Source organism: Martes martes (genome assembly GCF_963455335.1).
Source record: "Martes martes genome assembly, chromosome: 7".
NCBI classification, from domain to species: Eukaryota; Metazoa; Chordata; class Mammalia; order Carnivora; family Mustelidae; genus Martes; species Martes martes.
This window is the reverse complement of record NC_137894.1, coordinates 44879920-44893180: the sequence shown is the minus strand read 5'-3', so window position 1 is coordinate 44893180 and position 13261 is coordinate 44879920. Positions and strand designations below refer to the sequence as shown.

Sequence of the window (13261 nt, the reverse complement as noted above, 5' to 3'; positions counted from 1 at the left end):
AAATGTGAAATGCAATAGGCTACTTCAAGATTTTTTAAAGCCAATTTTTGGTCTCCCCCCTTCTCCAAATCCCACTATATATATCAGGACCTTTAGAACCCATCACCAGCATGAAAATTTCCCAACCCAGGTTTGGATCTTCTTCTGAGTACAGTGCTCAAAATCTTAACCAACATGTTTATCTATTTATACTGGGCTTCCTGTATATGTGGAATGTGGTTATATTTCAGCCCATTATTGCCTATGACAGACTGAGACATATTCAAATTTAAATCGTGTTTTTCTCTCTTTCTAATATTTATTGAATGCTTCCTACTGAATGCTGCACACTGTTCCAAGTGTTTTATATGCATTAACTAATTTAATCTCATAACAACCCTATATAGGAACTACTTTTTTCCTCATTTCACAGTTGAAAAAACTGAGGAAGAGCAGTTAAATAACTTGCTCAAGATCACTCAGTAAGTGGCAAAGCTGGGAAACAAACCAGGTAGTCTGGCTCCAGAGTTTATACTCTTTTTTTTTTTAAAGATTTTATTTATTTATTTGACACAGAGAGAGAGATCACAAATAGGCAGAGAGGCAGGCAGACAGAGAGGGAAGCAGGCTTCCCACCGAGCAGAGACCTGATGCAGGGCTTGATCCCAGGACCCTGAGATCATGACCTGAGCTGAAGGCAGAGCCTTAATCCACCACCCTGGCACCCCCAGAGTTTATACTCTTAACCATTAAGTTATAGATAAAAGTTGTTGTGAAATTTAAGTTTAGAAAGAAAGCTAGTGTTTTAGGTCAGAAGTGGTTCCCAGTTCTCACCTTAAACAGAAAATTCACAATGGTTCTCAAATGATAAAGTATACAGCAATTATCTGGAGAGACGTCTGGAAGATTTTCGGGCCCGTACTCCTGAAACTTACTTAGCAGAACTGGGGTAGGGTCAAGAATCTGCATTTTGACACTCAGGTGATGTGATACGGTTTTATGGGAAACACTTTTAGGGACTCAATTGTAGATGGTAAACCGTAAGGTCCAAAGTGCAGGAAACTTCTCTGTTACGTTCACTAGGACATACTGAGCACCAAGTATAATACCTAAGATCTAAAATGTACTGAATTGCCAACCATACCTCAATTAAATTTTTTAAATAAAAATAAAATGCACTCAGTTAATATCCTGAATAAATGGTATTCAACAGTATATATCATGTCTTTATAAAACAGTTAATATCACAATATATTTAAGGTCTACCTACTAGTGATATGTCCAAGAAGCAATAGGGTTTTTTTCTTACCTGCAATTGCAAAAAAAGTGGGAACTGGCAATGCCTCAATGATTACAATGGGAATTTGGAATGCAATATTTCAGAAAACACACATATACACACAAACCAAGCTCAAAGCAACAGTTTAAAAGTAACCTTCCTTTGTTATATGTAACAAGATAATAGGATAGGCTTAACACCAGCTGTAAATAGTTCTTTGCAAACATCATCATCATACCAAAGAAACCTAAACTCAAGGGATCTTTTGTTTATTAAGCATCTACAATGTTAAAATCGGTATGAAAAATAGTGAAAACAGTTTCAAGAGTATCTGGGAATTTATATCCAATGTTTCTAAGGTAGTTTTTAGACTGGGAAAACAGAGAATCCCTCATAACAACTAAGACTTTTTAATAACCCCAGAGTAACAATATGCCCTAAGAACTTGGTCACTAAAAACCTGGTTTCTAAGCCTGGCTTTGCAACTGACTACCTGTGAGAGCCTAGGCAAGTCACATGACTTCCCTGGTCTTAATTTCTTCTTCCACAAAATGAGGAGATTGGACAAGATAATTTTTCTGTGGACCCTCCTTGAATTACAACACCCAGATGGAAAACAGAGCTACTGAAGAAAAAATAAATTAAGATCAGGCTCTGTTGCATCTCTGTCCCACATAAATATCAACTTCTTTCAATTTTTCCCACGTAGGAAAATGCTGGAGGGCATCTGGCTTCAGGAAGCATGGTTGACTGCTATGTCATCAATAGCTGAGAAAAACAGCTAGTGAAGGAGGACGCTTTAAGAGAGAAAACCTTGAATCAGAAGGGAAAAAAAGAGACCTGACCTTGATTGGGCAATGAGGAATTGTAACAGAAGAGAACTTAGCTGGAAGGCATAAACTAGGGCAGGAAAACAAAATCAAGGGCAGAGGAAGATGCTCTTAGAACACAGGATATGATAGCAAGCATGATCAGAAGGGGAAAGGGCAAAGAGCATACTTCATGGGTTTTTTTTTGGTATCCTAAACTAAGGGGGGAAGTGGTAATATATGTAGCAGTCTGAGAGTAACGGAAGCTGAGACCCCCCCCAAACGGAAAGCAGAGTGCAGACTGTTTCTACCTTGCAAGGTCAAAAACAGCAGCTAAAGAGGCCAGGGGAGCTTCTGGTTGCAAACCTGTAGATCCTTTAGCCACTAGAGCCTACTGGTTACTTGACATGATTTGAAAAAATGAGTCTCACCTTAAATTCCTGGTTTAAGCCCTTGATTCTGACAAGAGTCTGTACTGCAGGACAGACTCAGCACAGATACATCACTGCCTTCTGTGGTTTGTAAATTCTTTTTTTCTTGCCTGTCAGAGTGGCAATGCAAGCACTAAGCTCTAAGCTTGGAACATTCAGGCAAGGCACCCTTCTTCCCCTTCCATCCCTAATTTAACAATCTTTCAATCAAACCAAAGGCAAGGGAACAGGCAGGAGCCGAAAGGCTCTGTCTTGTTTATTCCTCAACATTCCCGCCCCCATCTCTTCAGCTGGCAGGAAGTATGAGCAGGAGTGTTCAGTAACAATTCAGGGTAGCCGCAGTTGCTAAGAGCCGTTTCTGGTCTCTCCCAGAACTCTGGGAAACAGCACAGTGAGCCCTTCCAGAGAAAGGTGTGGTGGAGCCTAAGCAGGATCCCGTGAAGGGAAATACACATTTTTGGCTGATAGGAAATTCCCTCAGCCACAGCCCGAGATACTTAACTAGATGAGAAAGAAGGTCCTGAGGTGGATAATTTGAGTACTCAAATCTCCCTCATTAGCTAGTGGTAGATACATGACAATTCTACCCTACACCACAAACTCTGTTTTCTCCGGTTTCCAAGGTGGGGGTGGGGAGGGAAGGGGCAGGCAGACATGGTTAGGGGGAGACATCAGTCAAGACACTTCCCCAAGTTTTATGAGTTTTCTTCATGACAGCTCCCAGCTCAGATTATACAGTTCCCAGATTATATCAAAACATCTGTTTTGCTGTTTTAGTTCTGTTGGTTATCCCCACATAGAAGGAACATTCCAAACCAATTAAGGCATAGTCAAGCCCGTATCTCAGAGAGAAAATCTTAAAGTTTTCAAAGACTTAGCGTATAAGCTATAATAGTAATCATCACTGAGCCCCTCTTATACTCTAAACCCTGGAGTCCTTATTTCCCAAAAGCTGATCTGCTCTAAGATTCCTAGCCTTCCTTCCCCTGTCTTCCCCTCCTCCCATTCTAGAAACACTCTCTCCCTGCACAGTGTTTTCATCTCCTAGCAACTTCCTAACATTTATTTAAATAATTATTTCAATGATCAAAGGCTTTATGGAAAAGCACCCCCAGAAACAGACTGTTCAAAAAGGTTATGGAAATAGGGAAAGGAACTGAGAAACTTGTTTTGGCTTACAGTAACATCAAACTGCACAGCAACTTTCTGCCTCTAAAAGTATTTCCCAGCAATTTTCTTTCTTCCAAAAAGTGAAGCAATCTCTCCCCCTTTTCTCTCATTTCATTGCCCCACTGTCAATCTCCTTGGGAGACAAGGCTTATATATCACAGCTCCATTATGAAGGGGTAAACCTCCCTGGCACCAAGGTGTTTTCCCAGCTGAATACACTGCATCTTTCAGCCCAATTATAATCTGAAGGGCAGCCACCCAACTGGTCACTGGACCTCCAAGAGAAAACAAGTTCCATGTGCTACTCCACTGGAGACTATCATAGACATTTAGACTTAAATCCAACACGAAGCTCAGCATCATTAATCCTTTCACCTGCAGATGACTTTTGGGCCTACAAGATGGGACATGAAATTAAGAGTTCTAAACAGAAAGGAAAGATTTCATGTTCCTTTCACTCTTAGAAGTGGCCACTTTTCGGGGTTCCTGGGTGACTCAGTAGGTTGGGCATCTGCCTTTGGCTCAGGTCACTATCCCAGTGTCCTGGGATAGAGCTCCACATCGGGATCCCTGCTAGGCGGTAAGCCTGCTTCTCCCTCTGCCTGCCACTCCCCCTGCCTGTGCATGCACGCGTGCATGCTCTCTCTCTGTCAAATAAATAAACAAACAAACTAACCCTAAAAAAAAAAGTGGCCACTTTTCAGCACAGGAAGAACAGTGATTATGGACATGGATATATGGCAAGAGTTTATTGCGGCCAGATGTAGGGAACAGTCTAATGGGCCTGGAACAGAAGCAAGAACTGGTACTCCTAGGCCTCTTTAAAATAGTATTATCCATCTGCACCCCAGAGAAAATGGTAAATCACAGCCAGCGCAGGACAAGCCATGCCAGTAGCCAGCTGGAACTTGATGCTGCTGAGGTGGACTATAGCATCTGTCACCTAAACACAGGCAGCTTTTCTCTGGCAGCTGCCTCCGGTGAAAGGGAATGAACCATTTTGTTATTAGTGAAAGAAAATTCACAGCCCTGTTACCAGGGAAGCCCAGATGTTGCTAAGAGCTACAGATGTGCCGGAGGCAAAGACCAAAATACCTACAGCAAAGAAAGCACAAGCTACCACAGGAATCCAGGCACGGAGAGGGCACCACCACACAAACATACACACGCAGCCTGTATTTATTAACACTTTACATATGGAAATAGGTATTCCCTGTTGCAGCTGATGTAATTACAGAGAAACCAATTTATACTGCATCTGCTGGGATCAGCTGAAAGCACAGGGTGAGCAAACACAGAGCGGAAAAATCAAGAGACAATGAAGAGCTCATCACCAGGCCAGCCGCTTTGCAGGAAATTGTAAGCTGCTGAGGTCTAAGGCAGCCTGAGCTGACCCTAGACTCACACCTACTCTGCTCCAGCCCTGCAAGCTCTATTTCCTGAGACATGAACTAAGATCATCTTCCCAGAGGAGGAGAGCCCCTCCTGGGGCTTCTAGCACCTGTCCTTCCAACTCAAGCAGAAGGTAAGGTATCATTACACTGTTTGGCAGCTATTAAACCACCAGGACACTTTGATTACCAATAGCTGAGGGAGATACTTGGCCAAAAACTATACCTTTAGTGGCCAAACAATCTCTTTCAAGGCCAAACATACATAGCCACAACGCTAACTCATTAAGACCTGATTAAGTACCTCTTAGTACAGTCAGTACCTCTTGCTCCCTTCTTTACCTGCCCCTTCACTCTTTGGTAGGTACCAAAAGAACACCTGGCAGATATCATTCCATGAGACTTATTTAACCATTTCTCTTCCAGAAACCCAGCAGCACCATTTATTCCATTAAGACGAGCACTCAACCGAAACCCTATCATCAACTTACAAAGTTTATCGATGACTCTGAGGGTAAAATACAAGCAAGCTGGTGGCCACATAAAGGTCGATGCCCATGTCCAGCAACAAGTGTCTGAGTGGGACAAGGACAAGGTGGCAGGTTCTCCAACTTAAAGAGAAAATTCATTCTACCAAGTAGCTGCCCCCAACAATAGATATTCTCCAAAATGCCCAGGCCTGCTGTTAATGAATCTGTAGAGAATCCCCTAATTTGGAACAAAACCACATTATCATTACCAGCTGCTCTGACCTTGTAATTGGTCATTACCCACAAACTAATGAGCCTCCCACAGAGTGCACAAAGCATTTGGTGGTTAGTCCAGGGCAGTTCTGACTGGCAGTAGGCAGCCAGATCTGGCCACCTCTTACCTTTTCAGACTTGACTTTCTTTAGCGGGCGACACTCATTCTCCCCTTCCTCTGGCTCCGGTTTAGCTCCCAAAGGATTGAGCGCTGCCCCAGGCTCAATAGCTATACTCCCAAGTGGCTCCACAGCTCCTGTATCCACCCCTGCACTTCCATCATACTGACCAACCCGTCCTCCCAAGGGAACTGGCTGGAGGACCCCAGGATCCTTTTCTGAACAAGTCCCCACTCCTTCGCTTCTCTCCTTCTTGCTCTTAGATGAGCTGTTCTCCTTCTCCTTTTTGGAGCCGGCTACACTGCGGGATGCCTTAGCCGCCTTCTCTGAGCCCTTGGGAGCAATAGCAGCAACCAGGCTTCCTGCATTGGCACCATCTCCTGAGCGTCCCTGCACCTCTTTCTTGCTAGCTGCCCCCTCACTTGGAGTGAACAGGGAAGTCCCTGGAGTGGGTTTGCTAGTGTCTTTGCCACTCTTATTCCTTTTGGATTTTGATTTGCCTTCCTTCCCTTGAGGACCTGGCACTGGGGTCACAAACTTGATGTTGTCTGGTAGTGTGGCCACAGCATTGGGAGCCGGTATCCCCACCTCCTTTGAGCCTGACATTTCCAGTTTCTGCTGGTCCTTTTCCAGATCGGCGTCCAGGTCAATGATGAGATTCCCTACTCCAATGTCCCATTCATCCCCACTGTCGTATGTCTCAACCGGGTTTGCATCCACTCCTTTCCCTCCGGAGGCTCCACTGCTCAAGGACATCTTAGAGTCAACGTCCCACCTCAAGATTCAAGGCTCTTCCTTGCCCCCAGCTTTCCTATTTTCAGCTTCAGCTATGTTCTCAGACCTGCCACATTGGTCAGTACATGCCCAGTGGACAACATCATTGCTGGAAAAAGAAAATTTAAAGAGCTGTTAAAGGAAACAATACAGGCAAGGAGACAGCCTGAAATAAACTCCCACACAAAACAGACTATTCCTAGGGGGCTATCACATCACAATGGACAAGACAAACAGGTTCAATTGTATTTCTAACCAAGTCACATTGGACCAGGGAAAAGTTAATTCCCGCTCCAACTCCCCAGGGGAGAGTACAGTATTTCCAATTGCCCGGAGAGTCTGTATAAGTCTTAACTACGGGTCCTCTAGAGTTAGTTTCCCATTCCCCAGAGACTTATTCTACTACCACCGCCAGCTGGCAATCCTCCCTCAATCAATACAGGCCCTGGCACATAACAGATTCAAGCTCTAGCACAACTGTACTCATATCCCCTTTCTCCTTGCTTCTTCTTAAATTATCAGAGACTCAGAACATGGACTTGCAAAGGCTGTAAAAGCCCTCTATTTAGTCTGTCCCTACTAAAAATAATGATTCCTTGTCATTCTACTGTTTTGGGGGAAAAAATCTTATTATGGATAAGAGCGAAAGAGAAAAAGCAAGCAGAACTAGAAAAAATGTAACATTAGGATAGAGGCCAAATATTGCAACTAAAGGAGGCAATCGTCAGAGAGGACTCAACTACTCAGCTTAATTTCAGTTAAATAAGCCTTATTCAACTCAAGGTTTCAAATTATGTCCAAACAGCATAATGCACTGTAGTCTTTCCCACGTCCCCCTAAAATATCTACGAAGACAAACACACACATAAACACACACACAAAAATTGTACCCTGACTAAACACTACTAAAACCCCTAACAGCGGAGTGCGAAATAACTCTTCACACTTTTATGTAAGATTGGTGGCATGGTGGGGTGCCTGGATGGCTCAGCCATTAAGCGACTTTGGCTCAGGTCATGATCCAGGGTCCTGGGATCGAGCCCCGCATCAGGCTCCCTGCACGGCGAGAAGCCTGCTTCTCCCTCTCCCACTCCCCCTGCTGTGTTCCCTCTCTCCCTGACTCTCTATCTGTCAAATAAATAAATAAAATCTTAAAAAAAAAAAAAAAGATTGTGGGCATGGTATTGATAAATACCAAGGTCTCACCACATGAAACAGACATTGGCTAAAGAAAGAGCAGGAACAGGGGCGCCTGGGTGGCTCAGTGGGTTAAAGCCTCTGCCTTAGGCTCAGGTCATGATCCCAGGGTCCTGGGATCGAGCCCCACATCGTGCTCTCTGCTCAGCGGGGAGCCTGTTTCCCTTCCTCTCTGCCCACTTGTGATCTCCGTCTGTCAAATGAATAAATAAATAAAATCTTAAAAAAAAAAAAAAAAGAGCAGGGACAGAACAATTTGTAACACTCCAGTCTCCCAGCTCATGAGACTTTGAGAGTGTACCATCTAGAAAACCTGGCAGCCAAGAAACACCATCCAGATATTACTTTATGACAAAGTGAAAGAGTTCTGTTCTTGCTCACTCCCCTGTCCACCATCTTTCTATATCCATTTAGAAAAGAATGCTCAGGGGCGCCTGGGTGGCTCAGTGGGTTAAGCCTCTGCCTTCGGCTCAGGTCATGATCTCAGGGTCCTGAGATCGAGCCCCACATCCGGGCTCTCTGCTCAGCAGGGAGCCTGCTTCCTCCCTTCTCTCTCCGCCTGCCTCTCTGCCTACTTGTGATCTGTCTGTCAAATAAATAAATAAATAAATCTTTAAAAAAAAATTTAAAAAAAAAAAAAAAGAAAAGAATGCTCATAAGATAAGAGAGCAAAGAGCAAACCAGCAGTGGCACAATGAATCCTACAAAGTGGATTTCCAATAGTAAATGCTACAGATAGGACAGAGACACAACAAACTGTAATTTTTCACCTACTCTCTCAAGACAGTATCAAAGAACCAGGGTGCAGTTATAAGAGAAGATATCAGAGCTCCTGGGTGGCTCAGTTGGTTAAGCAACTGCCTTTGGCTCAGGTCATGATCCCAGAGTCCTGGGATCAAGTCCTGCACCGGGCTCCCTGCTCAGTGGGGAACCTCTTTCTCCCTCTCACTCTAATGCTCTGCCTACTTGTGCTCTCTCGCTGTCAAATAAATAAATAAAATATTAAAAAACAAAACAAACAAACAAAAACAAGAGAAGATATCATCCCAAGACAGCAGAGCTGTCCCAAGTGAATGTTTGCTAGTAACTGGGATTTAAGAGAGAAAGGTGTTCACGTTAATTTGCCATTTAGCTGTAGATCTGAGGAAAAAAATACATCCTTTACACAAGTAGAGAGCTTAGTACCATTAGGAACAACTATTGCTGGCATCGAGTCTACAGAGATCCTACTTCATAAAAGGAAGAGCAAATCTGTCGGGGGGGGGGGCAGCATGATGTAGGAACGATGAAAAAATGCCACCTACAAGGTAAAGGAAACATTATCCCTGAAGTCAGAGAAATGATACCTCTGAAAATATCTAGAATTTTATTTATTTTTTTCAAGATTTATTTTATTTATTTGAAAGAGACAGAAAAAAAAAAAAAGAAAGTGACAGACAGAGAGAGCATGAGTGGGGGGATGGGGGGAGAAGCCGACTCCCTGCTAAACAGGGAACCTGACATAGGGCCCGATCCCAGGACGCTGGGATCATGAGCTGAGCTGAAGGCAGATGCTTAACAGACTGAGCTACCCAAGCACCCCAAATATCTGGAATTTTAAAGAAATTTTTGCTGAAATGTTTGGAATTCTCAATACCACCTAAGAAGACTTGGCTTCCAGTAAATATTAGTATAGCACACCTTTGTTCATTCATTCAAAAAAAAATTTGTATTTATTACCTACTAGTGCTAGGCTCTAAACTAGGTGCTAGGAATACAGCAGTGAATAAGTGAGTAAGGCAGTGGAAAAGGGTACTGGAAATAATTCTATTATGAGGGACAACGAGCATTTCTAGAAAAGGGAATGCCAACTGAATCTGCACTATCATGCATCATTAAAGCACAGTTCTTTCCAACATCATAATTTATTACCACTGCAATCTTTGCAACTGTGGCAAGGCTTAGAAGATAACACATTCACATTCACCTAAAACTCACCCACTTTCCTCCCAAGCTGCCCTATCATCAGTATGTAATTTAACCATTAAAATAACCCTATGTTTGTTTAACCTTGGAAAAACAAAACTTTCAAGACTTTCCTCTAAAAAACAAAACAAATGAACACAACTTTCCTCTAGAAAACAGGACTATGATGGAACAGATACTATTGGGGAAAGAATATAAAGTACATAAAAATGATAGTACTCAGAGAGCTTATGACAGTTCTCACTTTACTGTACTGGATGACCTGTCATACGGAGCAAGATAAATGAAGTATGCCAGTAAGGAAAAGACAGCATTAAGAAGAAAACAGGCAGAAATGAAAGGATATGAACTTAAGACAAAAGGATATGAGGATATGACTTTTTTTTTTTAAGATTTTATTTATTTGAAAGAGAGAAATCACAAGTAGGCAGAGAGGCAGGCAGAGAGAGATAGAGGAGGAAGCAAGCTCCCTGCCGAGCAGAGAGCCCCATGCAGGACTCAGTCCCAGGACCCTGAGATCATGACCTGAGCCGAAGGCAGAGGCTTAACCCACTGAGGCACCCAGGCACCCGAGGATATGACATTTTTTTAAAAAGGAAGAAGGAAACAAAAAATGCACTACCTATTAAAATTCACAGAAATATCAAGAAAGCACAGAACTGAAACTGTGAGAAATGATTTAGTAAACTACAAGAAAACTTGAGATATTTTCCTAGAACATGAAGAAAAAGGACAGCTAAAAGAAAATGAGAGAAATTTTGAGAGATACACCACCATTTAATAGCAGTGAAAAGAAAACTGAGGAAACTAGAACAAATGGGAGGTAAGCAACCCATTAAGACATAATAAATGAATAGTATCTTTAACTGAAAAAGATCCTGCATGCAGACTGAAAAGGATTACTACTCTTTCAGCAAAATCCATTTTCTTTTTAAAAGATTTTATTTATTTATTTGACAGAGAGAGAGATCACAAGTAGGCGGAGAGGCAGGCAGAGAGAGAGGAAGGGAAGCACACTCCCCAGTGAGCAGAGAACCCGATTCGGGGCTCGATCCCAGGACCCTGGAATCGTGACCTGAGCTGAAGGCAGAGGCTTTAACCCACTGAGCCACCCAGGTGCCCCAGCAAAATCAATTTAAAAAACCAAACTTACACACATTCTGGCAAAATTCTCTAACTATAAGGACAAAAATTGGGCCAACCTCAGGCTGCTCTACAATAGTTACATGTTAAAAAAGAATGAAAAATCTACAGAATTTGAAGAAAAAAGTTGTTAGTCAAGTCTTACACAAAGTCAAGTTGTTTGTCATGTATAAAAGTAATAGAGGCACCTGGGTGGCTCAGTCAGTTGGTCGTCCAACTCTTGGTTTTGGCTCCGGTCATAACCTCAGTGTTGTGGAATGGAGCCTGTGTAAGGTGCTCAGTACACAGTCTGTTTGTCCCTCTCCCTCTGCTCCTCCCCTGGTCCCCTGCTCTTGTGTGCGCTTTCTCTCTCTCTCAAATAAATACTTAAAAAAAAGGGTAACAGATTTTCAGTTATGTAAAACACGTATATATCCGTCTTGTTAAAAAACTATCTAAAGCCCTAAAATCATGTCAGTAGCATGAATGTTAATAATTCTTGTAAACACAAATACCAACTGAATTTTGTAATCTAAAGAGTAAACTGGATGAAGATATTAAAAATTATTCCTGAAAAAATCTGAGATAAAATCAATGCCTATAATAATGTAGAACCCAAAGTTCAGCCTTAACACTAGCAAGAAAAGACACTTCCTCAAATTCCTCTTGTCCCAATTCTGTATGTCCTGGCAAATTGTTTTGTTTTTTCCTAGTAAACAAGATATACTGCCATTATTATTATTTTTTTAATGTGATTCTTCTCAAAGGGGAGCTGGAAATGAAAATTTGAACATCTGGTAGTCTGTGCTCATTTCCAGGTTCTACATTTTAAGTGATATTCATTAAACAGAAAGATGTCCAAAAGAGTATACTGAAAGATCAAAAAGCCATTTTTCATAAGAGCAAAGGTCTTACAAATACAAAGATTAAGACATTCCTTAGTTTGGAAAGGAGAATACCAAAGGGAGACAGGTTGGTGAGCTTCAAATATCTGGTTGAAATGTGGGAGAGAGAAACTTATCCTGTGATGCTGAGGGTAGAAAATAGGACAAGTGAATAGAAGTTACAGAATGACAGATGTTTTAGGACACCTGGGTGGCTAAGTCCATTAAGCACCTGCCTTTGGCTAAAGTCATGATCCCAGAGTCCTGGGATTGAGTCCCAACACCAGGCTCCATGCTCAGCGGGGAGCCTGCTTCTCCCTCTGCCTGTCTTTCCCCCTGCTTGTGAGTGCGCTCTCTCTCTCTGACAAATAAATAAAATCTTTAAAAAAAAAAAAAAAAAGACAGATGTTTTAACTTAGGAAGAAATTCAGTAACCTGATATTTCCAACAATAGCCCACAATGCTTAATGAAGACGTATCTTTATCACTGAAAATAGTGAGCAGAAAAAGCATAATCATCTGTCAAGCAAATAACATTAAGAATTCCTCTATGTGTGGTAGGGGTAGTCTGGACATGCCTAGGGCCTTTTTCAAATCTACAATTCTATTAAGGTATCTACCAAAAAGTGCTTTCCTTCCTAGAAAACCACCCAGCATTTCTGGACCAGGATACAAACAAAGAAAACATATCCTGAGGACTGATCTTCAGTAGTCCCAATGTTCTTTTGAGAGTTACTGTCCTATTTTTGAGGGTATTAAGAGCTTTCATAAGTACTACTTTTAACCAGGTGACTTTACAGAAATCCAGTCTTCCAAACCCCACAGGCTTCACAGTAACTTTGGTGGTACATTTCCAAAGATAAACTATAAAATTGCCAAGGATTCTTTAATCAGCCTGACTGCAGCAGCCAACCACTTCCCATCTGCTCCCTACAGCTTCCCTGGCTTTAGACTGCTAATAATCAATTCTCTGACAGGTCATTGCAGAGATGTTTAACCCCAGGAGGTAGGGCAACTAACATGCTTGCTGGAAATGAAAAGCACTGACCTCTTGCTTCCATGGCAGAGAAACTGCAGAATCAGGAGAACCAATACCTTAGAGAGACCACAAGGCACTTTCAACTTGAGAGCTTCTGTAAATACTTTCCTCCCTCTTCTCTCCCTCTGCCTAAATGTACTGTACTTCCTCATTTAGGACCACATTTCACCAGATTCTGGAATTACTTGTCAGTACCATTCATTATTTGTTCCAGCACCTGATCACCAACAACTCCTCTCTGCACGTATAGCTAAGGAACTAAGATAGGCCATGATAATCATTCCCCATATCCTGTACCTGTAACAGCAAAAATTTAAATCCCAGTTTCCTCTCTAGAACTGCCAACTACCCACAGATAA

At 42.3% G+C, this 13261-nt stretch overlaps 1 protein-coding gene across 2 annotated transcripts in view; it reads right to left on the bottom strand.

The window, feature by feature from the left end:
• ZNF609 (zinc finger protein 609) overlaps nucleotides 1–13261 on the bottom strand; it is a 215766-nt gene that overhangs the window by 177083 nt on the left and 25422 nt on the right. Inside the window, exon 2 of one of the 2 annotated variants that reach the window (XM_080807840.1) lies at nucleotides 5931–6804. In XM_080807840.1, coding sequence (XP_080663966.1) covers nucleotides 5931–6677 — 747 coding nt within the window. In that variant the 5' untranslated portion in view covers nucleotides 6678–6804. Of the gene's footprint in view, nucleotides 1–5930; nucleotides 6805–13261 lie in introns of those variants that run through there. The other variant, XM_080807841.1, reaches the window with a different exon arrangement.